The 24647-nt window shown below is 47.0% G+C and overlaps 3 protein-coding genes across 3 annotated transcripts; 2 read left to right on the forward strand and 1 right to left on the reverse strand.

Moving 5' to 3' along the window:
- Positions 1 to 2296: 2296 nt before the first annotated feature.
- N7481_008498 (uncharacterized protein) lies at positions 2297 to 3321 on the forward strand (the record flags this gene model as incomplete). The annotated part of the gene is made up of 4 exons (XM_057267717.1): positions 2297 to 2430; positions 2484 to 2765; positions 2815 to 3187; positions 3244 to 3321. The coding sequence occupies 4 exons, from the start codon at positions 2297 to 2299 to the stop codon at positions 3319 to 3321; spliced, it is 867 nt and encodes a 288-aa protein (XP_057118394.1).
- Positions 3322 to 5251: 1930 nt separating this feature from the next.
- On the forward strand, positions 5252 to 5614 carry N7481_008499 (uncharacterized protein; the record flags this gene model as incomplete). The annotated part of the gene is made up of 1 exon (XM_057267718.1): positions 5252 to 5614. The coding sequence occupies one exon, from the start codon at positions 5252 to 5254 to the stop codon at positions 5612 to 5614; it is 363 nt and encodes a 120-aa protein (XP_057118395.1).
- Positions 5615 to 10459: 4845 nt separating this feature from the next.
- On the reverse strand, positions 10460 to 12798 carry N7481_008500 (uncharacterized protein; the record flags this gene model as incomplete). Its single annotated transcript, XM_057267719.1, has 5 exons — positions 10460 to 10779; positions 10854 to 11953; positions 12009 to 12512; positions 12570 to 12719; positions 12785 to 12798. 5 exons carry the CDS (start codon positions 12796 to 12798, stop codon positions 10460 to 10462), a joined length of 2088 nt encoding a protein of 695 aa, XP_057118396.1.
- Positions 12799 to 24647: the final 11849 nt, after the last annotated feature.

Raw genomic sequence — 24647 nt, forward strand, 5'->3', positions numbered from 1 at the left:
AGCTTGGGGAGTCCCTCGAGAATCTGGCGATCTGTCACTTCCCTTCTGCTGCTTTGTCCAAGTCGGTTTGGGGGGGGTTACTCGGCATCCGACCTGTAGATAGTGACTTGCATACTGTCCTTACAGACTACCTGTGAACCCGCTTATTATAATACTCAGTCTGTTAGCCACAGTCCTCTCTTCTTCACGCTCCGGAACATACTTGGTGGAAGCTAACACACAACTATGTTAATAGACTCCTCTGTGGTATCTTCTGCCTTGGGGGTATGACTCACACTCCTTTCAACGAAGATGCTGACGATGATGCTTACCGACCTGAACTGCCTAATCTATGAGAACGGACTCCTTCGTATACCCCCACCCCTGGTTACCCAGACCGCGAATGGACGCTATCAATAATCTGCCCTTCACCCGATTCTGAGGACGTAGTTGGTGAATGTTTACCTTCCTTACATCAACATCTATCAGACCAGCAGAGTTGTGATTTTGTGGTTGAATGTACAGATGGAAGTGCATGGGATGAATAATCTCCGGACTGTATCCACTGCCAGATCGAGTGGAGGGTTAAATTGAACAATCGAGTTGTGGTGAAGGATACAAAAGAAGACCTTATTTAGCCACGTAGATTCTACTGGGAAAAGATAAAAGAGGATGCTCGTAATATTCTAGGGCGGAAGACAGCCTGTGGCCGACGGGTGAGACTAGATGATACTGACTTGGTGTTATCGGTGAACTCTCAACGGAATATTGACAAATACTTTGAAGGTCCTAGTGTTTTGGATAGCGGTGGAGAAACTGCTGCTAGCGTGGGCCTATCTTTTCCGTTGTGGTAAGAAGATCTAGCTCTAGATATCGATCAATTATATAGAAGACAGTGGATCTCTTCCTTCTAGAACGGACAAGCGAGGAAAGTCATCGGTGACTACACGGATGCTTACTGACCGAGACGCTCAGATTGACGCCGAGCAGGTGTCCGGCCAATATTCCGTCTGGCGCGATGTGTATCGTGTTGTGCGATGTCCTGGGCCTCCATGTCGCCACGAAGGACAATACTGCTGGCAAGATCCACCATAGATTGAAGACTCACTATCTGAAGGCCCTCGTCAAATATGTGGAGCAAGGTGGGGTTCTTGAGACCTACGCTGATGTCTCTGATAGTGTTCGCGAGCAGCTCTATGCCGAGGAGAACCAGCGACTGGACAAAGAAAAGAAAGCTGCGGAGAATTCTACAACGGGTTCAGTGTGTCCTCCGATAAATATCAATGTCCTTCCAGCCGGATCATCTCAATAATCGATACAGTCTCCTGCTAATGATGCCATGGCTACCGGTCCGGGCTGTATTGAATAAATCATAATTGACGGCCTGCTAGATGTCGCTGTGGACGAGTATACTGAATGGCAGCAATCGTGGGTGAGCAACGAGGCTTTCAGGAAGAACATCAATAAAGCACGCGATGTGACTCTCGAAAACTGTCTCGACCTCATGCAGATTTATGAGGATCAAGACCCAGGTTTCTTTGTGAAAGTAGGTGCCGCGGCGGTTCGTTCGTGACATCGGCCTTTGGGTGAAACGATGCAAAGAAGCGACTTGCAACGAAAATACAGATATTTTATGTATAGCATGGATCGAAATCAGTTTCACCACTTCGCTCACGTAAAATCTTTCTCTATTCCAAAACACGCTATACGTACCTAAACTAGTTGGTCTTCCCCTGAACCCTTGTCTTGGCAGTAATCCAATACAATCGTAAATAACACGATAATTATAGCCCCCGTTTTGAGTCTGTATGGTCTGTCAGGTGCCTGGACTCCTCTTTTTGGGCAAACTTATCAAACAGGAGCATGCCTGCCTGGTTAGTCCGCAAATGGCTGGTAGAGAGCGAATACACCAGCACCCCTGCTCATCCCCCCTCTCACTGAGCAAACGGCTTACGATCAGTAGAGACTTAGGCCAATTTGGAAGCAGCTTGCACCCCAGGTAGTTTAGCCAATAGTTACTTGGGTTCTGAGACTCAGCCTCGTTTTTAGTTCTGCGCTAGCGCTCTCGCCACTAGCTTAGAGGGTTTGGCAAAGTCTATTAACGTGGGAGATTGGCCCCAATCGCGCTGCACTAGGTCGGAATAAGCTAGGCGTTTCTTTTCTGTAACATCGCGTTAAAGGGGTAAGACTGCTTACCCACATCTTCTGTGCCCCCTGCTTAAATACAACAACATGGGCACGCGAGGACTGGTTTTCAGGTACCTTTTGATTTTGACATTCCTCGATTTTGACATTCCTCCCAAAGAGGGTTCAGAAGATGCATCGCAATCAGATCGCTCAATATTTGCTATCCAGCCTGGCTTTCGCAATTGCAGTGATAGCTTATGACTCCTCGCTCAACTTCCGACCGGACAATGTGACTTTAAATGGGCTATACCACTGGGTTGGGTCGTAAGCATTAGTTAATCTCCACTTTTATGTCAAATCTCATTCTTATCAAATAGATATTACAATGGAACCACGCGGGTTGAGATCACGCCCTTTTCCGGATTTGCAGCGAAGGAGAAAGAGCAGCATGATGGAGCTTGGTGCCCGAACCTGCAAGGCAAAAGCTTTAACACCACATTCGCTACACTTCTTGCTCTCACCGAGCCTAGCAAATACAATGCCCCCAACATTCCTGTAAATGCCTTTTTCACCCTTTGGGACTATGACTATGACTTTTCTGTGGAGGATTATGATGCGCTTTTCGAGTTTCCTTGGGAATGGGGACTGTTTTCTTCTAGGTGAGTAAAGGTGCAGTATCTACCGGGACATCTTCTGATACTTGCCTAGTCCAGTGTACGAATATTATGCATTGGAGGAAACTAAAACGAGGTCCTACTTCAACATCACACTTGAGAAAACCGACAGCGCGCCCTACAACCTCTCAGCAACAATTAGTGAATATGGAACGCTTGACCTGCTCGATGGCAAATCCTTGGATTTCAATATGACCGCCTGTAATTCTTCTAGAGAGGTTACCTGGACTAGCATCCTGATTTCTGACTACTGGTGGAGCCAAATGGCTTCTAACATTTCCTACCCAGATCCTAGTCTTGATATCCAGTTTGACAGCAGGAACGCAAACCTTACTTTGGATGGATATATTTCAGCTCGCTCTCCTAACTTATATGGAGCCGATACTAAAATCGAAGCAAAGATCAAAGTGTCATTTTTGGGGGTGAACGACGCTTATCGTTCAGATCTTCTTAAAAATGATAGCTCGACTCCGACTTGGGTAAGGACCATTGGGTTTGGTCCTGGCAAGAGCAATGGATCGAGCAACAGGGAATCCCCTAGCGTACTGTCACTTCTGGCTTGTGCCTCTGCTTTATTTTTTGTTTCCATATATATATAATCGGATTTGCACTGTCAAGAAAGAACCCTGCAAAGATGGCTGAGTAACTTCTGTCGATCTGAGAGCCGGTACTTTACCACTAGAGATTGAATGATTCAGCCGCCACCAATTCCCCGCATGTTTAGTCGTATACCGGATCAACTTGGAATCACGTTTCAAGAAAACCGTCGCCCCTGAGATCTAGAGATACTTCACCAATAGTCTTTCAGATAGTTCAATCAATCAATAAATTCATGACAATTGGTTCCCTTAGTACTAGCGTATACGGAACTCCCCAGAACTTGGCTCTCCTAGGAATTATGAATGCGACCCTGGGGGCATGAGCAGTGTTGCTAATACAAATCGCTTTAAGGGACTTCCATTCTTCGTGACGCTTTCTTGTGGCACGAGCTGCCTTGGTGAATTCAGGTACGATAGTTGCCTTGCAGCGGCACGAAGAACGATCTAAACTCGCCTGGCCGCCCTTTTTACTAGGCCATTGTCATCATATCATCATCCTCCTAATGCCTTGTCGGGCGGCCGCATGAATTAGATTTGGGCCGAAGATATTTAGAAATTACCTTATGTAACTCACAGCCGTTTTATGCTTTGGTTTGAAGCTTTCGGTACTGTTTGTAGCCACAAAACCTTACTATTTATGTCATAATGGATCTCTGCTTGTATGATCTATGGGGTGTTGGAATAAAGTATTGTGATCTAGTATTATTAAAGGCTTATTCAAAAAGGTCAATCTTTATGCAATGTGGCCATCAGAATAGTAATTTTAGTGCATGGCGTATTCAGTTATTATACAGTTTATCTTCATCGAGATCTTGAAGTTACTTAAAGTAAACTATGACATTCACGGACGTAATAAAAAATAGTTGTAGACATTTATTTCCCAAAATTATCCTTGATCAATAAATTGTCATCGGCCAACATTATCATAATACTACTCTTTTCAGGGCAATCTACCTGGTATTTATGTTCCCTGTAGTGGAAAGCTTATCAGGTATCAACTCTGCTTGAACTAGAGTGAACTTTGAAGATCCCAAAGTCAACCAGGTACACACACACACACACACACACAATTCATTAACGCCCGGCGGCGGAGCCGAGAGGGCAACTATCACTAATCTACCCTCGGCGAAGTCCAATACGGCCTGAACCGTCTTCGCCCTTGAGACGGTGTCTGGTTTACCTTTCTCACCTTCATTTGAGCCTCCCAGCAGACTCGACACGCTGCCCAGCGCGTCCCCAACTTTTCTTCTCAGTTCAACCCGCGGCTCTTGCAGGTTTCGACACTCCAACAACACGTGAGTGACCGTCTCCTGCGCGCCGCACTCGCACAGATCGTCTTCACGAAAGCCGAATTTCTTCGCGTAAGTGGATAACCAGTTGTGGCCCGTGCGTAGTTGCGTTAGCAGATATGCACGATTCCTGGGCAAATTCCCGTAGAGCTTTCTCGTGTACCGTGCCGGTAGGTTCCCGTCAATCTTCCGTAGGTGCGTGCCTTTGGTGCTTTCCTTCCACTCCTGTCCCCATTGGGCAGAGACGTACAGTGGTATTCGAAATCAGTTTTACCTGCAATCTCTCTCTTTTTGTTTCCTGGGCCCTATCACATCAAGGCACTAGTCCGTATTAGGATATCGTTCCGTCGCTATCGTTTGCCCATGTATCCTCAATGAGTCAGCGTAAATTACAGTAAGTTCCATAGGTTTCTACCCCTCGTGGTTTTTCTGATTTTTCAAATTGACAACACGGATCGATTCCCCCAGTGACCGGAAATACAGAACGCAACAATCGTTACAGCCCACAAGTCCTTTATCCACCTTCGGCTCCAGTGTGAGCAACCTTTCAACCCAGAGTGCCATGGAAGCCTATACTCACACTATGCAGGTCCATGCACTGTCACAGATATCGTCTGTTGGCCTAATCGAAGATCACGAGATCAGCGACAGGAACTCTGACGATATCCCCTCCAGTAAACAAACTCCACAGCCCATCATGCATTCCTCCATCTTCGACCTTAGTGTGAGCAACCTTGCAACCCAGAGTGCCATGGAAGCCTATAATCACGCCATGCAGGCCTATACACTATACCAGATATCGTTTCTCAAACCAAGTGAACACCTTGGAATCGGTGACAGGGACCCTGATGATGTCCCCACCACCGGTGTGCTATGCCAAAGTCATGGCCCTCCTATCGCAGTTGAGTTCGAAGAAGCCGCTAGACAAGCTGTCAATGGTTTATAATCAACCCAAGTTTAGCTTATACGACACTCTCGTTAAGCAAACCTAGGATAGCGATGATGCTACCTATGGACGTTTGGTAACAGAATACGTTGATATGTAACTTATCTTTCTCTTAAGACAGGCCGTCGAGATTATCTAGGAAATAGGTTTCGGCGGCACTATATCGACTTGTGGACGCATGCTTTATGATTCCGTTTATTGCATTCTGAAGACATTTCTATATTCTTTGTTTCCTGTACAGTACGTCCCGAAACTGGTGCAACCGCCTACACTCTTTAAGTGATTATTTAGCCCCACTGCCAAGAAATGCTAGTCTATATTGGGAGTTCTTCCGACGGCTGCATGGGTATTTCCTCGTACGAAGGTTACGTAATAATCTCAAGCATGTATTAGCATGTAAATTTCAATACATGTGACACCTCCATGCCCCTCATCCGAAGCAGCTTTCCTCGGGAAGCACACTTGACAATCAATCACGAGTGGTCCAACCAAAGATGGCTCCAAACCTAGCTCCTTCCAAGCATGAGCTTATTCATGACATGATCCACAGTGGCGAACTATCTATAACTGAGATGGCACAGGCCGCTGGTTGCAACAAGAGCACCATTTCAAGAATCTCTGCTAATATAAGAATGTTTGGCAGCGTCAAAGCACCGCCAAATAAAGGCGGACGACCCCGTAGTATCACTCCAATTATGCTCGAGGCTTTGTGCGACCATCTGGTTGAAAAACCTGCCTTATATCTGGAAGAGATGGTGGTTTTTCTGTGGGACGAATTCGCTCTTCAAGCAACGAAATCTAGCGTGAGTCGCGCCCTTCAGTCCAAAGGCTGGTCAAAAAAGACTGCTCGGATCAAGGCCCGAGAACGCAACCTTGACCTTCGGGACGAATACCATCATTTCATATCAGACTTCAAGTCTTACCACCTTGTCTATGTCGATGAATCTGGATGTGATAAACGAATAGGCTTCCGGCGAACGGGCTGGTCCCCCCTTGGCCACGCACCGGTTCAAGTGTCGAAGTTCCATCGTGATCAGCGTTATCAAATTCTGCCCGCGTATGCGCAAGATGGCATCGTTATGTCTCGAGTTTTCCAGGGTTCAACTGACGCATTCGTCTTTGAGGATTTCATCGAGCAGCTTCTCCAGCACTGTGGGAGATGGCCCGAGCCGAAGTCTGTGCTAGTGATGGATAATGCATCCTTTCATCACTCGGACAGAATTGAAAAGATATGCTTAGAAGCTGGCGTAAAGCTAGTGTATTTGCCTCCATATTCCCCAGATTTGAATCCTATTGAGGAGTTTTTTGCTGAGCTCAAGGCCTTTATCCGGCGTAATTGGCAATCCTACGAAGAAAATCCAGAGCAAGGATTCGATAACTTCCTCGAATGGTGTGTTGATGTTGTTGGCGCGAGAGAGAAAAGTGCGGAGGGACATTTTCGACACGCTGGTCTAGCTGTAGAGATATAGCGCTACTATGGCTCAATCACGAGCATTATTGCGAGCTTCGTTTTTTTGAACTCCTGCTACATCCAGAGATACGGAATGCATGAATTCTTCGACATACCAGTGTCATCATCGTATAGTGCCGAGCGTTATAGCATATCAGGAAACTAAGAGGTACTCTTTCAAACCATATTCATATGATATGCTAAGCCCAAAATTGCTTATTCCGTATTCAAAAATTTGTTTTAGGTTTGCATGGTAGAAAGGACTGGGAGACGCGCGCGTCGCACGCTTCTGCCCTGAAACGAAGGGCTGTAAATATTCGTGGAGCGTGAACAAACACTTATATATGTTGGAGAAACCAGATAGAAAGTTGATAGGGGCTAAGCGATGAAATCTATGCTTCTGACTGACTGATAATTGCGATTTGAAACAGAGAAAACAAACAATCTAATAGAGTTTGACCTCGGATCTACTGAGCTCATATATGTAAACTGTTTTCGAGTTCTACTTTACTACTGTATATCACGATGAAGAGGATATTATCGGATAGTAATTTGGCATAATGCATGTCACTATTCTGAGTAGACTTTGCTCGCCATTCAATGAGGTCAATATTGTTTCAGGTTCAAATCCCTGGACGTGAGACCTGCTGGGTGGGGCCAGTCCCCGCATCAATTTTGGAGCTATCAACCTTGAGTCCCCCGTTGACCTGGAGCGCAGGGGGGGTTTAGTGGCACGGGTTAGGGGCCTTTTAGCAACTTAGACCTATTAGCGATCCTATTGCTGCACCCGGATGATGCACTTCGCTACGTTTCCGTTACTGTGGGAGATTCTGTCGGGCCGACTTTAAACCCGATATGAGTCAGCTCATCAAATGTCTCCGCCCTCCATTTATTGCAGCACTCCGCACTTTATTGCCTCCGCACTTTATTGCCATTATGGAATCCTTTTAGAACGTTCTCTCATCCCTTCGTACCTCCCTTTACTTTGGTCTCAACATCCCAGGATGTTACTCTAGGTCTGTGAACCATAAAGTACAATTTAAAAACAATTTATGTAACCCCGGGCACATACTCTTTCTTTCTCGGCCCGTAACCGAAAACTGCATTAAGCCACATTTGGCTTAGCCGTAAACAGCTCATAGAACATGACACGTATTCAAGCGAAACAATCATCCACCCAGGCCTGTTAATTTTGTGACACGCACGATACATACGATTTACTGCTTCATGATTGCTCATCCCACTGAGCACGTGTTCATCACGCTGCAGGAAAAGAAGATTCACCTTCCGAAAGAGCTTCTTTCACCATGAACTGTATTTCGCTTATTGATGAACCAGACCGCACTATATTGATGATACGATCGACGTTATCGTCACTAGAACGTCGTATTGCCTCCAACAGGTCATCCAAGAAACCTCGGTAGTATCTCAGTTCTTCTTCTATCTTTCTTTCGTAGCTCTTGCGTCGCTTGTCAGAACTCTCTTCGAAAATACAACGAGAGTTGCGTTTCGTACACTCTAAGCACGGGATTCCAGAAATGCACTATTTTCAACATGTCAAAACCAAGCAGCTAAATAAAGCACTATTTTTAAGATTTCTTACCTTTGTTCGTCGACGCTGACATTCAGTGCAAGCGGTTGATCGTCTCTTTATTAAGACTTCGTTTACAGTGTAATTTTCTGATTCGTCAACTACAGAAGCTGTAGTACTTGGCATATGAGGTAGAATAGGTCTGAAGCGGGATGCCGACATCTTGTATCGATGGCTTGGTACGAAGGTGGAAGTGAGCGAGGGGTTAAAAAGTGTGGGATGAAAGGTGACGGCAAATATATGTCAGGTGATGCAACAAACTTACTACGAAAGTTACTTGGTTTCGTTGTTACAATTGCTTCCGCGATGCAATACAGTACTGAATCTTCATGCGTGGCCCGTGGTTTCGGGTACGGACCGAGAAACAAAGCATATACGCCTTGGGGTAAAATGAATACGTATTCTACTGTACATATGTCTGGCTAAAGCTACTGTATTCAAAAATCAAGACATCCTGCTTGTTGATTTTCCTTGCTCTTTCTGAACCAAGGTCCATTTCATCAATCTCTTACGTATCCTTTGTCATTGGACAACAACCGAACAACCGTGCACATTCCTGCCCGCATCACATGACTCAACAAGGCAAATGATTCTTTCGGCTCTCAAGGCCGTCCGTACGAGCAGCAGGTTCCTCGAAAGCAATGCAGCAAGGGATTACTGACAATCCGGGTTCCGATTGGAGGATATCTATACCATCCAATGAACATATCCTTCATGTTTGTGGTCGTTAGTCTTTGTGCCGGTTATATATACGTTTGACACTAAACAAAATATTTAAATAAGCATGCCTGTTCAGACCACAAATCTCATCCCTCCTCACAACAAAAAAATCCTCTAGCAACACGGGTACCTCAGATTCAATTTCCATACATAATGTCAATTTACTTTTGGGGGGTTCGATGGTCCATTGTCATCATCAGCTGATGATGACAAACGTGCGTTGCTTTCAGGCTCCAAAGGTGAGTAATTAAGCTGTTTCGCCAATCAGTCAAACAATGCTTTATGTAAGACTAATTTTCCGCAATATTATAGGGCCGGATTTTCACCGTCCAAAGCAAATATTCCCCGTAATACACCCAGGCGACCAAAGATTTATCCTCCGAATGCAAGAAACGACAAAAAAGGATGACTTTTGGGGGTTTGACCCAGATTTATCTTGCCTACTTCCCTGCGCCAAACAGGATGGCGATAATAATTCGCATCAGGTTGGCTTCCCAAAGCTTTAAGCCACTAGCCACGCATTGCCCAACAATTCCAACCTGAAACGAAGATCGTCAGAACTAGTGGAGCTTCTTTCTCCGCCACAAACATACAGCTAGTGAAGACTTGGCTGAACATTTGAATTGATCTTCGAAGAGGAGTACAGCATGGATCAAAATCAGATTCACCACCAACACACAGAGGATCTTTCTCATCCCCCTCTTTTGAAACTGCGCTATACCTATTACAGTTAATCAAACTCCGAATCCTTTTCTTGGTAGTATTCCAGTACGGCTGTAAATAACAGCGTAAAAATGGCATGCGTAATACCCTTGTATGGTCTCGGGATTCTAGAACGTGGAGCATGCAAACAAGGCAAACAGAAGGCAATCCTCCTTGTCAGTGTGATAATCTGGCCTCAAATTCAACTTTTCCCCTCTATCAAGTACTCGGCATCCGCAGGAGTGACCACTGTAAAAGAACGACGATAAATACATAAGTATGTAGCAACTCCAACAAATACCTCACTTAGACTCATAAGATCGTAACTCATCAACGACGGCCTTTCAAATGAAGAAACTTCCTTTTGTATACCCTCTTTCATCTAATACTCCAACCAAATTTCACGTTGAATGCTATTTGATGTGTTGCTAGCATCAAGGCAATTCTCGGGAGTCTCAACAATTCTGACAGCCATGCTCTGTCCTTCGGCCATCTCTTGCACAAACTCATCATCCACCACAATTTTGAGCCCAGCTTCATTTTTATGTAGAATGCTAGAAATCTTTAGACTTTGTTTGGCAGGAACTTTTTCCGAAATTTTCATCGTTAGATCTTGAACCGTTCGTGATTTAAGATATAACGCGCGATAGTGCTCACTCGGAGACTGGTTGTTTGTGATAACTCGAATGTAGAAGCATGCGGCTTGATTCAGAGGAAATAGTCAGTTTTACATCCTTTCTAGCTGTTCGACACAATGTTCACTGGGTAGGTCTTACCTGGCATATTACTGGAATGACTTGGTTTCAATAATACTGGTGATACTTCATGGGTCGCTGATTCCCGCAGACTACTCCTGGAGCTTGGCGTGTCCATCTCATTGAATCCGGCTAAATCTGATTTGACAGACGAAGCGTCATCATTTGATGAGCCCCTGCAGTCTATAGAGGCCCTTTTCAGCGGGTCATCATCTGCGTTTAGTGAAGGAGACGGATACAATTCGGGATCATCTTGAGGCCCGCCACGAAGATTTAGAAAACTTTCGGGATGGCTAGAGTAGAGGCATCGTTCGAGGGCGTCTAGTCTCTTCTGCAGTTGCTGCTGGAAGTTTGCTTGCCGGGGAGAATTGTCAAGATTTATTGACATATCGCCTTGACGTTGGAGGTTATTCATCGAGTGACTGAAATCCGGGTTGGACTTTGCGGAAACGCTGCCTCGCTTTCTCTTGTTTAAACATTCGGGTGGCGCGGGATCTTTCATTTGCAGCTGCAGCTTTTCCATTCTTTTCCGGATACTCGCAGCGTCATTGGATAGTTTTCGCTCGGCGCCATGGTCGCGGAAGAGCTTCACATTGCAGAAACAGATTTCTGGTTCTTGAATGCCCGGTTCGCCGAGTTGCTTTGTCTTGGCGCATAGCCTGACCTGAATTCCTTTCACCCCTTTCGAAAGTGTAAAGTCGGTAGATAAGAAGTTGAATCGCACTGGGATACTGCATTGGGGTATCCTGTCGGCCGGCTTGCCAGTCCAGGTAACAGAAAATCCATCATGGGAGACTGGCTCAACGTGCATAGAGGGATTATTATCGCCCACGTATTCAACAGCGTTGAGTTTAAAGTCCCTCTTTTTTGACTCATTTAGCCCTCGCGCTGATTTCCATAATTGCCAATAGGCAGCTGGGTCAGATCGTTGCTGTTCTTCACCGAATGAAATCCGAATAAAGGTTCGGTACTGAGTAGATTCGGCGTTATATACCACAGATGGCATTGTGTCTACCACCCTGAGATGGTACACCTGACCTTTGTTAAGATATGACACAGCCGCCTCGCGCGAATCATCAACCATAGCAGTGGAGGCTAGGAGAGTGGTGGTATAACGGAACCTGAAGGTGCAATATTAAAAGACTTGAACATTGGTAAGATCGTGTTTGAACTTACTGGTTCTGTTCAGGGAAGGACATAGTATTTTGTGAGTTGACGCGGCTGCCACTCACTGAGTGGTTACTTTCCGTTGGGTTCCATGAAAGCTCGTCACTCGAAATACGATTGTAATTAAGCGGCTCAGCTGGGAGTCCCATACTTTCGAAATCAGAACTTGGCTGGGGGAACTGATTCGGTGCATATGCGCCTTGCGTGGAAAAGGAATCCATACTGTTCCAGGTCACCGCGGGATTGATAACATCCAGTGAGCTTGAGTTGGCCCGATCTCCGAATTGATCTCTCGTTTGCGAGCCCAAAATAGATTTAAGATTTTCTTGAGAGATGTTCTTGGAAGGTTGACACCCCTCTACCAAGTCATTGAATGTTGTAGGGGCATCTAATTGCGATGCATAAAAGTCGAGACTGTGGCTTTCAGGTGCTAGACACTGTTCAGGCGCAGTCCCGTCGAATGAGAAGGAAGGGTCGGGTAATTCAAGGCTTCCCTTCGCCTTCTTACAGGCTCTGGCTAGATATGAGATTTTTGTTCGCGGATTATCTGGTAAAGAAATGATTACTTACCCTTCTGAAGGTGTCATATTATTGTCTGCATCAGTAAAAGGGTTTCCTGATTCAAGTTTGTTATTGGTGGTGCCCTCATTGAAAAATGATTTCCCACAGAGCTTTTGAAAGCGGCCAATGAGCTCGCTATCTGGCTTATGAGATCCAGTTCTGTATAATAGGCACAATTATTAAACATTAAAATTCTAAATTGGTATATTGAGTATTGGGCGTACCTGTGACAGAACATTGGTGGGAAGGAGAAAGGAGCTTCTTTCGAAGTTCTATATTAAATTTGTCTAGGGCGGAGCCGATCTGATTGAAAGCTTCAATATTAGGTCGGCTTTCTTTTTACTGGAAAGATAATATGGAGATGGATAGTATTTTATCTGGGGGCGAAGCTACTTATATCAGGCTTATGTGCAAATCGAGGAATCACAGTACTTCTATGGTGCCCCACATGAAGGATGAGATCATGGCTGTATTATCCGCTAAAGTACCACCGGCAAGGTGGAGATGAAAGGACGGGATACTGCGTAGTAGTGGGGGGGAGGGGGGAGCCAACACAACGGGCAACTCCATACCACTGTGGACATGGACCAAGTGGATGTGTTTTCCGTTCCCAGTCCCCAATCCCTGTTACGTGACATGGAGCTTTTGTTGGTCTGCACGTGTTGGATCATTCATCCGCTTCCCCCTCATAGCTTTCTCGCGTCATTGCAGATCCTCGTCTCCTTTGTTTGGTTCCGATTGATGACTGGTGTCTGATAGTTCTGCGAATTAAATCACATCCCGGGGCATTGGATTGATCCATACATTATCAGCTCCTTTGTTGGTGACAGCACGTAATATAAGAGTACATACCAGGGTGGTCCATGTGTGGCGCTTGCACCCAGAACCAACAGGAGCAATGATACACACGCATGCGTCCCCGATCAGCGAACCTCAACAATTTTTGAACTTCATTGGTCGGCTACTCTTTCCGGAGGAAATCGCCTCTCAAAGTGGAGACTTGGCTCCACTCAATGGACCAGCAATGTCAAAAGCTGATATGAAATATGCCATGGCATTTTTAGCTATTGGAGAGACAGTCTTAGGTGCCCCCACACAATGTGAGGGCACGAATTTCTGACTTTATCTTTTCGACTGAAACCTCCCTCCTCGGTACTGTACTGCGGGCACCGTAGAAGTGAATGGAAGGATCGACGCAACTCCCCCACCTTTCTCATTGAGGCATTAACTCCGTAAAGGGCCTCGATCTCATTTTTTGTGTTCGATTATGTACTTTTGATTTTTGATATGATGTCATAGAAAGCTGAGAAAAAAGGATCCTCGGGAGCTTCTGTCAGGGTACACTTTTAGCGCCCTGTTCTGAGCCGCACTGACATTGGGAAAAGCCGCCGTATCATGAACAAACACATCGCGAAAAGGCACAATTAATTATTTTACAAGGCACGGAAGAAATCCATCACAATTGATATTTGGCTGGATTGAGTGAGAGTCCAATTCTCGAATTCAATCCCGTTCCTGACTTTTGGCGCCTCGGAGACTTTCTCAAATGACGCGCAGGGATTTCAGAATCCAGGCATTTGGAAAAGCCGAGAATTTAAGCCCGGCGTAAAATATTCTAAAATATCGAGCGTTGGGCCCTGGAATGATGTTTCATCACGCGCGATGTTCCGGATCTAATCTATGTACACTACTCCTTTTGGTAAAGCGAAACTCCGTACATGTACGTATTAATGTGCGGGAACCAAGCTCATTTGACTAAAAGGCCCATAGGCAACTTCCCGTCTTAGCAAGACCCACACAAATTCAGATTTAGGATTCATCAATGTAAAGAAAGCCTGCGTGTCTTGGGGTGAGGTAAACTATTTACGAATTCCACTGTACCAGCATGTTGGGAAAGGTCATTAAAGCGATCTTACCTGATTTGGTGCAGTATGATCGCCGAAAGAAATTACAGCTCATTTCGAACCCATGCGAAGAGATAATGCAGCATGCCAGTACAGACTATTCTCTAATCACTGTATATAAAATATCTAGACTAAATGAAAATTTTCGTTGCAAGTAGCTTCTTTGCGTCGTCGCACCCACAGGCCGATGTCGCGAACGAATCGCCTGGCGGCACCTACTTTCACGCCGTGCTTAACAAAGAAACCTGGGTCTTGATCCTCATAAATCTGCATGAGGTCGAGACAGTTGTCGAGGGTCACATCGCGTGCTTTATTGATGTTCTCCCTAAAAGCCTCGTTGCTCACCCGCGATTGCTGCCATTCTGTATAATCGTCCACAGCGACATCTAGCAGGCCGTCGATTATGATTGATTCGGTGTAGCTGGGCCCGGTTGGCATGGTAGGATTAGCAGGAGGCTGTATCGATTGTTGAGATCCAGCCGGAAGGACATTGATATTGATTGGAGGACACACTGAACCCGATGTGGAGTTCTCCGCAGCTTTCTTTTTCCTGTCCAGTCGCTGGTTCTCTTCGGCACAGAGCTGCTCGCGAACACTATCAGGGACATCAGCGTGGGTCTCGAGAACCCCACCTTGCTCCACATATTTGACGAGGGCCTTCAGATGGTGTGTCTTCAATCTATGGTGCCTTTTTCCCTCTGGATCTTGCCAGCAGTATTGTCCTTCGTGGCGACATGGAGGCCCAGGACATCGCATAACACGATACACATCGCGCCAGACGGAATGTTGGCCGGTGACCTGCTCGGCGTCAATCTGAGCGTCTCGGTCAGCGAGCATCCGTGTAGTCACCGATGACTTTCCTCGCTTGTCCGTTCTAGAAAGAAGAGGTCCACTGTCTTCTATGTAGTTGATCGATATTTGGAGCCGGATCTTCTTGCCACGACGGAAAAGATAGGCCCACGCTAGCAGCTGTTTCTCCACCGCGGTCCAATCAATACTAGTGCCTTCAAAGTGTTTGTCAATGTTCCGTTGGGAGTTCACCGATAAGACCATGTCAGTATCATCTAGCCTCACCCGTCGGCCACGTGCTGTCTTCCGCCCTAGAATCGTACAAGCATCCTCTTTTATCTGTTCCCAATAGGATCTAGGTGGTTGAACAAGGTCTTGTTTTGTATCCTTTACCACAACTCGATTGTTCAATTTGACCCTCCACTCGATCTGGTAGTGGATACAGTCCGGAGATTGTTCATCCCATGCACTTCCATCTGCACGTTCAACCACAGGATCAAAACTCTGCTGGTCCGATAGATGTTGATGCAAGGAAGGTGAACATTCACCAACTACGTCCTCAGAATCGGATGAAGAGCAGATTATTGATGGCGTCCATTCGCGGTCTGGGTAACCAGGGGTAGGGGCATACGAGGGAGTTCGTTCCCATAGATGGGGCAGTTCAGGTCGGTAAGCATCATCGTCATCATCATCGTTGAAAGGAGTGTGAGTCATCCCCCCAAGGCAGAAGATGCCACTGAGGAGTCTATAATATGTCTTTGTCAGCTTCCACCAAGGGTGTTGCGGGGCGTGTAGAAGAGAGGACTGTAGCTGACAGGCTGAGTATTATGATAAGCGGGTTCATGGGTAGTCTGTAAGGACAGTAAGTAAGTACTGCAAGTCACTATTTGCTGGTTGGGTGCCGAGTAAGCCCCCCCGACCGACTTGGACATAGGAACAGAAGTGAAGTGGCAGATGGCCAGATTCTCGAGGGACTCCAAATCTCTAGTGTTTGACTTGTTTACATATCCATGGAAAATTCTAGTTTACTTGGATCGCCAATACAATCACAAGACGAAACAGCGTACTTGAACCAAGGTAAATCACGGTATCAAGACTGATACGGGAATATTAATATTCCGGGCCTTTGCCTAATATGGTCTAGTGTTTCTTGGCCGTGGGGCTAAATAATCATTGAAAGAGTGGAGGCGGTTGCACCAGTTTTGGGACGTACTGTAGCATGGGGAACAAAACCTCTATGATCTCTACCGATCGTGATTAGCGAAGGCACTCGGACCTCTAATTTTGACTTACCCTTAGCTTCTAGTCCTCGACTTTGTTTTAGAAAGCGTTTCAAGGACCTTCGACAGTCAATTGTGGAATTTTTCAATTTTGAGAGGATCGCGAGGTGATTTACCGGTAGCTGATTGACTGTGGAGACCAATGATGGACAGCGGTGGAGTCTCTATTGGAGCGCGACGAAATCATTTTCCGACGACGGACTCGGCGTCGACATCTCTTCATCGATGGTACCTCGGCCGGCTTGTGGGCATGGGCACACGAAGTACCCTGGTCATCCTGTGCTGGCAAGCGAAATAAAGATCTGGGCGGCATGACGCGTTGCAGTGACTGCGACTTGCGACGAAAAATATGTCGGCTAGGCTGAGGGAAATCATTTTTCTCTCACGGGGCGAGAACAGAAATTTTGCAGGCGAAAAATTCTGCGGATGGGCAAGCGATTTGCCAAGGCGAGACTTCCATGGAACGACTCTACATATTAGCTGCGTGAAAACCGTTTCACATCGTTGAGCAATGTTAAGACCAATGATTCGCAAATCGATTGGCTACAGTGCGAGCGAACATTGGCAGACTTCTGGAGCCACAAGAGATTAAGCTGCCAGGGCGACTAGCCCATGGCATGCCACTTCAGTCTAAACCTCATACCAACTGCGTTGCAGGCCGTTTAAGCCAGGTGAATCAATGTTGATGAGGCAAATGATTTGTCACGCATAGCTTCGTATCAACCACGGCTCCAGGTGGATCCGGCCACTCCGCCCGCTCTCCACTCCAAACTCTTGAAATTTCTTATTTCAACGTTGATAAACCGCCTCAACACCCACGAAATTAGGGTCGCCCGGTGCGAATTTGAAGTCAAATCTCTGGACTCGGCAAAATGTACGCAAGTGGTCGCTGCCGAAACCCCTACTCAGAATAGCATAAAAGACGCTCTTTTCCCGTCGAAAAGAAAAGCAGGACTTTCCTCCTCACACTCCGGGCCTCGCAGCCTTGGGGTGTCTTTTGCAGGTAAGATCTGCGTTACCAAGTACTCTTCGCAGGACGGGCTCTGCGTGATCAAGTGTGCCTCGCAGGAGACCGCTGCGTCACCAAGTTCTCCCTCGCAGCAATGAGCCCTGCGATTGTAAGAGTGCGCTCCCTCGCAGCCCATGAGCCCTGTGTTGTATAAATGCGCTCCCTCACAGCCAATGAGCCCTGTGTTGTATAAATGTGCTCCCTCACAGCCAATGAGCCCTGTGTTGTACAAATGTGCTCCGCGGGGACCTCCGCGACATCAAGAGCCTCCGCAGGGGGACGCTGCGAAACCAAGGGAGACCCGCAGGAGACCGCTGCGTCACCAAGTTCTCCGCAGGAGAGTGCTGCGTCAAAAAGTTCTCCCTCGCAGTGATGAGCCCTGCGATTGTAAGAGTGTGCTCCCTCACAGACGATGAGCCCTGTGACTGTAAAAACGTGCTCCCTCACAGCCCATGAGCCCTGCGATTGTAAAAACGTGCTCCCTCACAGCCCATGAGCCCTGTGACTGTAAAAATGTGCTCCCTCGCAGCAATGAGCCCTGCGTTGTAAACCTGTGCTCCGCAGGGACGCCTGCGTTACCAAGAACCTCCGCAGGAGACCGCTGCGACACCAAGTTCTCCCTCACAGCTCTGAGCCCTGTGATTGTATAATTTTGAGCTTCCATGCAGCCTTGAGCCCTGCGTTATCAAATTTGCGCTCATTAGGCGACCCGTGGCGCCGCGGTCCTCGTCCTGATCCTCTGGCGATTGCAGGCACCTCTTCGTGGTGTCAGAGACTAGTATTCGGGGGAGTCCTCGAAGAAGCCAAGACCTGCTCCAAAGAATCAATAGAATCAAGAATCATCCAGTATACTTTGTGTCATGCCCTTCAGCCTGTTTGTAGAGTTCAATAGCCATGTTCCTGGTTCGCGTCAAGTTGTTATGGAGCCTTGAATCACGCCCTGTCTTTCGACAATGGGCATTTTCTTCAACGGAGTGCGAAGTAGAGCACTGAGTCATCGGGCCAGTGGGGATCTCAGTGTATGATAGCTTAGTGGCCGATCTGGGCGACGCGTGCAATCCAAAGTAGCCTCCATTTGTGTGAATGCGTATCTTTGCTGGCTACCAAGGGGGCAGAATTTGTCTCGACGTGGTGAAATGCGGGCTTTCGACAGTGAGTAGGTAGTGTTGGCGTGCTGGTGAAGGCGTGTTGATGTTGAGGACACGTTGATGGTGAGGGCCGGATGAGGGACAGATGGGGGTTGGTGATGATCATGATCGATGGGAACCAGTGAGTCACATGTTGATTTGCGGCGCGGCGTAACTGCCGAGCGGTGAAGTGGCTGCCAACGGTGACTACCCATCGCCGTTACCGTGGGATCTTCGTTGGCTCACCAATGATGTAAAAGATGATAGACGGTGAAACATGATGCAGTTCATTAACTGGAATCTGTCATTACACCAGATCGCAATTTAATTATCTGTGGATAGTCTTACTTGAAACAATCGACTATGGGCTTGGAGGCGCGTGACGGTGCAATCAACATTGGTTACCAATTCAAAAATATGTTAAAGGGTACAGTAGAAGTCGAAAACAGATTCCCCCTCTAGACACAGACGCTTTCTTCCCCAGCCTCCTACTGTAAATCAGCTTAGATTAATTGGGCTAGAGAATGCCCCTTGTTGGAGACCTCGGGAATTGTGATTGGCTGTGAGAGCGATCTGAACAGGGCGATCCGGGGTTGGGTCTCTAGTGGGTCGCTGAGAAAGAAAGCGTGTGTGTCTTGAGGGGAATCTGTTTTCGAAATCCACTGTACACCATGTACATCTATTGACGATAGGCTGTATCGTTATCTTCACTCGGGTCGCTCTTCTACAGACAAATTCGAAAATAGTTTCCCCTCGAGAGACTTAGACATTCTCTCGCAGGCTGTAATTAAAACAAAATTTACAATAGATTGATCCAGCCATAATCTATTCTGTCGATCATTGGTTTTTGTCCTACCGGTTGTTCTATTACGGTTTGGCTCCGTCACGGATAAACGGATACCGAAACCCGAGAATAGGCCTCGACATGGTCCGGTTCCGGTTCTAGATATCGGAACCTGGAGTCGGACCATACGGGTCTCAGGTTCCAACCTTTAGAACTGGAACCGGACCAAGGACCCTGCAGGTTCTTCCCAATTCGCACCTGCAGGACCCTGGAGTGCATAATTCTGCCAAGAAATTTCCTATTTTGGCTGGATATTTCTATTAATAATTATGCATAATATACACACGTCACGCGTTAGACGGTAGTATAACTACGATATACTTCTATCTGCTAGGAAATATTAGTACTGTATATGTAATTAGATGTATTTACAGCTAATATAAGTATTTTATAAGGATACAACCATAAAATATTGGTATGTAGAAGTAGGTAGTAAATTAGTGGTGGGTGGTTGACAGATATATATATTTTTGCATAGGGTGACGCCGCTGTTTTTCTACCACGACCATTAAAGATGAATTACGACAAAAATCTCTATAATTCCCTATCGGACTTGACGGACATATTAGGTATTAGCTGGATATTCGTCTAAATACAAAGGATAACAATTAATACCTCTTATTGACTATATGATACTGTCCGGTACAACTTGAAGACACGCATAATTTTCAATATTTCACGAGTCTATCACGTGAGGAACCTGCAGGTTCCTTCAGAACCGCCAGGGTCGATTCTAACTGGTCTTTAGTAGAGTCGCGGTTCTAAGAACCAAGAACCGGAACCGGGTCTTGGCGGTTCTGGAACCGCACCGGACCTGGAGAATCGCGACTCCTGTCGAGGTCTACCCGAGAATCAACACGTGTCTGTCCAGAGGGGAAAACTGTTTTCGAATTTCCCTGTACGTGGCTTGAGCTTCGTCGCATACTCTTTGGTGATACACAGCTCTTAGGGAATGCCGATAAATGGTCATCCAACATTGCGCAATATATATCCTTAGACGCGCACGTTCATGGTAGCAGTAGAATTAGAAACAAACCATCAGAATGTCAGCGATTCGAGCCCTGTATTCTGGCCCTCTTTTCGAATATCATATTCCATTGGCATGGCCAAATAAGAGACTCTTGTGGAGCTCAAAGGGGTAATGTAGCTGAGTGACTGGTCGAGACTAACGTTGGCTATGATATTTTAAGAAGATGCTGGATATAGTGAGGCAAATTCCGCGCGGCTAGCGCATCTGCTCGCGTGGTCTAGTCGAATATGCCTCGTTTAACTCAAAATAACGAACCGGGTTCGACTCCCGCAGGGCGCATCTGGATGACCATTCATCAGAAAGACGGTTCGCGCTCATGCATCGTGTTCACAACCCGCTTGTTTCAGGTTCGTCTCGCGTGTTTTTTCTCGTGGGCCTCGTGTTTTCTGTCGTCACTTGACACCGACCTAAAGCAGCACCCGGCGGTATACTACGGGCGACAAGGCCGTGCACTGACGCGTCGCAGCGTCTCGCGTCGGGCACAAGTGACAGGCCCCACAATGGCAGAACATCACAGCTACGTCCGAGGTCAATAAGTACGGCTATTCTACCAGTTATCACAAACTCGCCTGGCATCCTTCGAGTAAAAATTGAGCAATTGCAACCGCTGCGGCAATCGAACGGCCGTAATTCGCGAGGCTGCGTCCGCTGGTGAATTCGTGCCGTTCAGTGGTAACCCGGGGCACAAGAATGCCAAAATTGCGGTTTATTGCCAGGAATGAATCAACCTCGAGTATGGCAGAGTGACTCCCTTGGCTCGCACCCGTCGGCCCTACAATGCACTCCCGCCCAGCTCCAGGTCGATTCCTGTTTTCGGCCATGCAATAACCTTCTATCGGCAGCAACTTTCCAGCAAACTCGGTCATGATGCGTGATATAAGTATTGCCAGACTTCACCTTTGGAGCATTCGATTGGCTTGCGGCCACGTTTGGGAGGGAAAAGTTATCTTCATACCAGCGGTTTGGCAAAAGGTCAATTGATTACCCCAAGCGTGCAGTTATGAGAACGTGTTGCCAGCTTCGTTCGCAAAGCGGGCCATGGCCGCAGCCAGGGGTATCGCTTTCTGCATTGAGAGCAACTCACCATGCTTGTGGTATAGATGAGCTTCCCTAATAGCAGCCCACAAAAAGAACCCCGATTGGACCCGCGGGAGCGGCCGAACCACGGGTTTCTCACTAACTCTCCATATTAGCATGATTTCCAGGCGACGAGGGTGGTCGAGTCTCACTGCGGTGTAGTCTGGCATCGGCATAGGCAGACGAGACACGAGGTAACTGTCTCGCCTCATTTACACGTCAAAGGGCCCGGCATTACTCCGCACAGCAGGGATGAGTGGGCTACATCTGTCAATGCATAACTCTAGGCAGACTTCCAGCCGTGTCAGTAAAGGATGTTACTGGTGACGAGAGTCATGTTATGTTGTTCTGAGGAGGCTAGGAACTGACCTGAAGATTACCGCGCTCGTGGCGAGAGATCCGGGGTGGATCCAATGCCGTGGCCTACAATGTCGCTTGCTCGGCTGCAGCCAGGCTCTAACAGAGCTGGTCCTCATAGTGTGGCCAAAAGCTCAGTTCATTCCAGATTGATTCTTCTATTGGGGAAACCGTGGTCCTCCTCGGTGGTCGTTAATGCTCGGCTTTTTGCTGTCGCCGGACGCTGCGATAGCTCAGTCGGTCTATCATGGGTCAAGATCAAGCCTGTCGATATATGGAAGATCTTTCACGCTGTGACGGTTAACCTTTGGTTGGAAAGGAGGGGGCATGTGGGAGATGAAAGCATGTTGGAACTCTACCATATGCAAATCAAAGAGGACTCAGCTTCCCTGGGGGTTTCCCGTCAACACCAGCGAAATGGGCATCTCAAGCAAATGTCTCTGAAACAAAAAAAAGCGAAACATACTGATGGCCAGTGGCCTGACCAGTCGTACATCCTCAATTTTGAGGGCGATGGGAAAGTGTGGACCGGCCTTGATGATTAGCTTCTTGGTATATGTTCTATGGCTAGGCAGAGGCATCATAAATGTTTCTGATAGTCAGAGAGCAAGGCGAGATCAAGAATGAAGAAAGTCACATTCGCATGAAATTCAAAATGCGGCCCCGGCCATGGGAATGGGTAGAGGCGACGCACCAGGGTGAATTAGAAGACATTCGGGGGCTTGCAATCGACTATTTGCCTTCCTATGAAGCGTCAGCACGAAGTAAGTAGTCTTGAAACTGCCGCAATGATAAAAACTTACGCTGTCAGCTATAGTTGTCTGCTACATTCTAGCACGATCAAAGCAGTTGCATAAAGCATGTCATCAATCTCTGAATCATAGTAAGTAGGCGGCTTATGAAGGCACTTTATAACTCATTTTCTTAGAACTCACTTTCCCGCAGATTCGACTGTATTTGAAGTTTTCCAAGGTCTGTCTAAGGATTTGCCAGAGAATGGGTGGGTCGGCACTGATGTTAGACAACTCCTCGTTGTCAGATGCTGCTATGGCTCGCTCGGTCTAGCATGGGGTCGGGTTATGGCTGCCGACGAGGCTTCGGACTGGACGTGGGATAAGAGGTACGGAGCCGTCAAAATACGGCAAGTTCCTAATATATTGACCGTTAACCTTTGATCAGACAGGGAAGTGGTAGAGAGATAAAAAAATACTCTGGAATGTTACCACATGGCTAACTGGAGGGCATCAATCCTTCCTGAATTGGCACGCTAGCAACGCCAGGCGAAGTGGCCCTGGCAACCACATCTTCAGACAAACCGAAAGGGCAAGCAGACTGGGAGTCAGCGGTTTGGCCCAGCAGAGTGCAATATTGACATTCGCCCTATGAGGAGAAAGAGACATTAGCGATATTTCTGAAGAACAGAGAGCAATAAACAGATGAATTCCACAGTGATATTCAAAACGCAGTCCCGGCTTTAGAAATAGACAGTGGCAACGCATGGGGCACTTACAAGACATGGGTTGGCTCATAGGAAAACAATTGGCTTCCTTTATAAAGAGTCGTTAGCACAGGTAAGCTACTCTTGAAACTGCCATAGTGATCGAATCTTACCTTGCCAGCCACCGCTGCGCGTGATATTCCAGTGTGGTCGACCCGGTTTGTAAGTGGATGGTTTCGATCTATGATAAACCATCAGTAGGTAGCTTATGGGGCTCTTATAACTCACTGACTTCGCAATCTGAGTTTATTATTGAGACCAATCCAGTTCCTTGAATTGAACTTCCAGAGAAGCAGAGACGGAGCTGGTGTGAAATATCCTCCACGTTAGCATGATGTCAATTATCGGGTAGCTAAGCTTACCTGCCGTTTACGGATTTCGATGTCGAGGATAGGCAGACTAGGAGCGATACAACAGGTCAGTTCGATCACACGTGCATCACAGTTTCGGGTCAGGTCAGTCCATACCGAAGGCAGCTGGCGAAGTCGAGAAGTGCCCGATGTTTTTTGCAGGATGATGTGTAGAGGAATATTTGAGAACGATCATTCTACTAGCGAAAGCCCAGGTACTTATAGCATTGTACCCAGACCTGACTTTTGCGCTGATGTCATGAATGCTGCCAATTGTGAGGGTCTCAACACCGCTGGCCCTCAAATTGCAGTTGACCTAACATTTAACCTTTGATTGAGGCAGTATTCGGCGACATCACGACTTCTTGTCCATTCTGTTGGTAACTGAGTATAACCAAAAGCCCACCTCACTGTTTTTCTTGTTTCAACACGCACTGTGATGCCGCAGAAAAGCGCCGACGACACGTTCAACATTCATCAACATGGGTATACACGTTATCGTGATAGGAGGGGCGGCAAGTGGCTGTTCGACCATTCTGTGTTGGCGGTGTCTCTGTGTACTGCTTCCGCAGGCTGGTAACCAGGGGTTGGCAGTGTTCACTCCCCGAACGGAGGCCAAGACTGATGATGAAGCAGGTTGAGCTCTCCGTCGAGCCGCTCGATCACCATCATTTTATCAAACTGTTCTCCCTCCTCCTGGGCCCGCCTCAGACCATCAAGGAAGGTATTTAGTGCTTCCGGCGTAAAGGACCTGCCTGTTTCAGACACACTGCCTCAGTCGGATAAAGGTGGCTGCTGTGCCTGAACGTCGACCTTGAGTTC

Source organism: Penicillium waksmanii (genome assembly GCF_028829765.1).
Source record: "Penicillium waksmanii strain IBT 27052 chromosome Unknown utg000008l:1.0-5622682.0:1.0-5626561.0, whole genome shotgun sequence".
In the NCBI taxonomy this organism is placed as follows: Eukaryota; Fungi; Ascomycota; class Eurotiomycetes; order Eurotiales; family Aspergillaceae; genus Penicillium; species Penicillium waksmanii.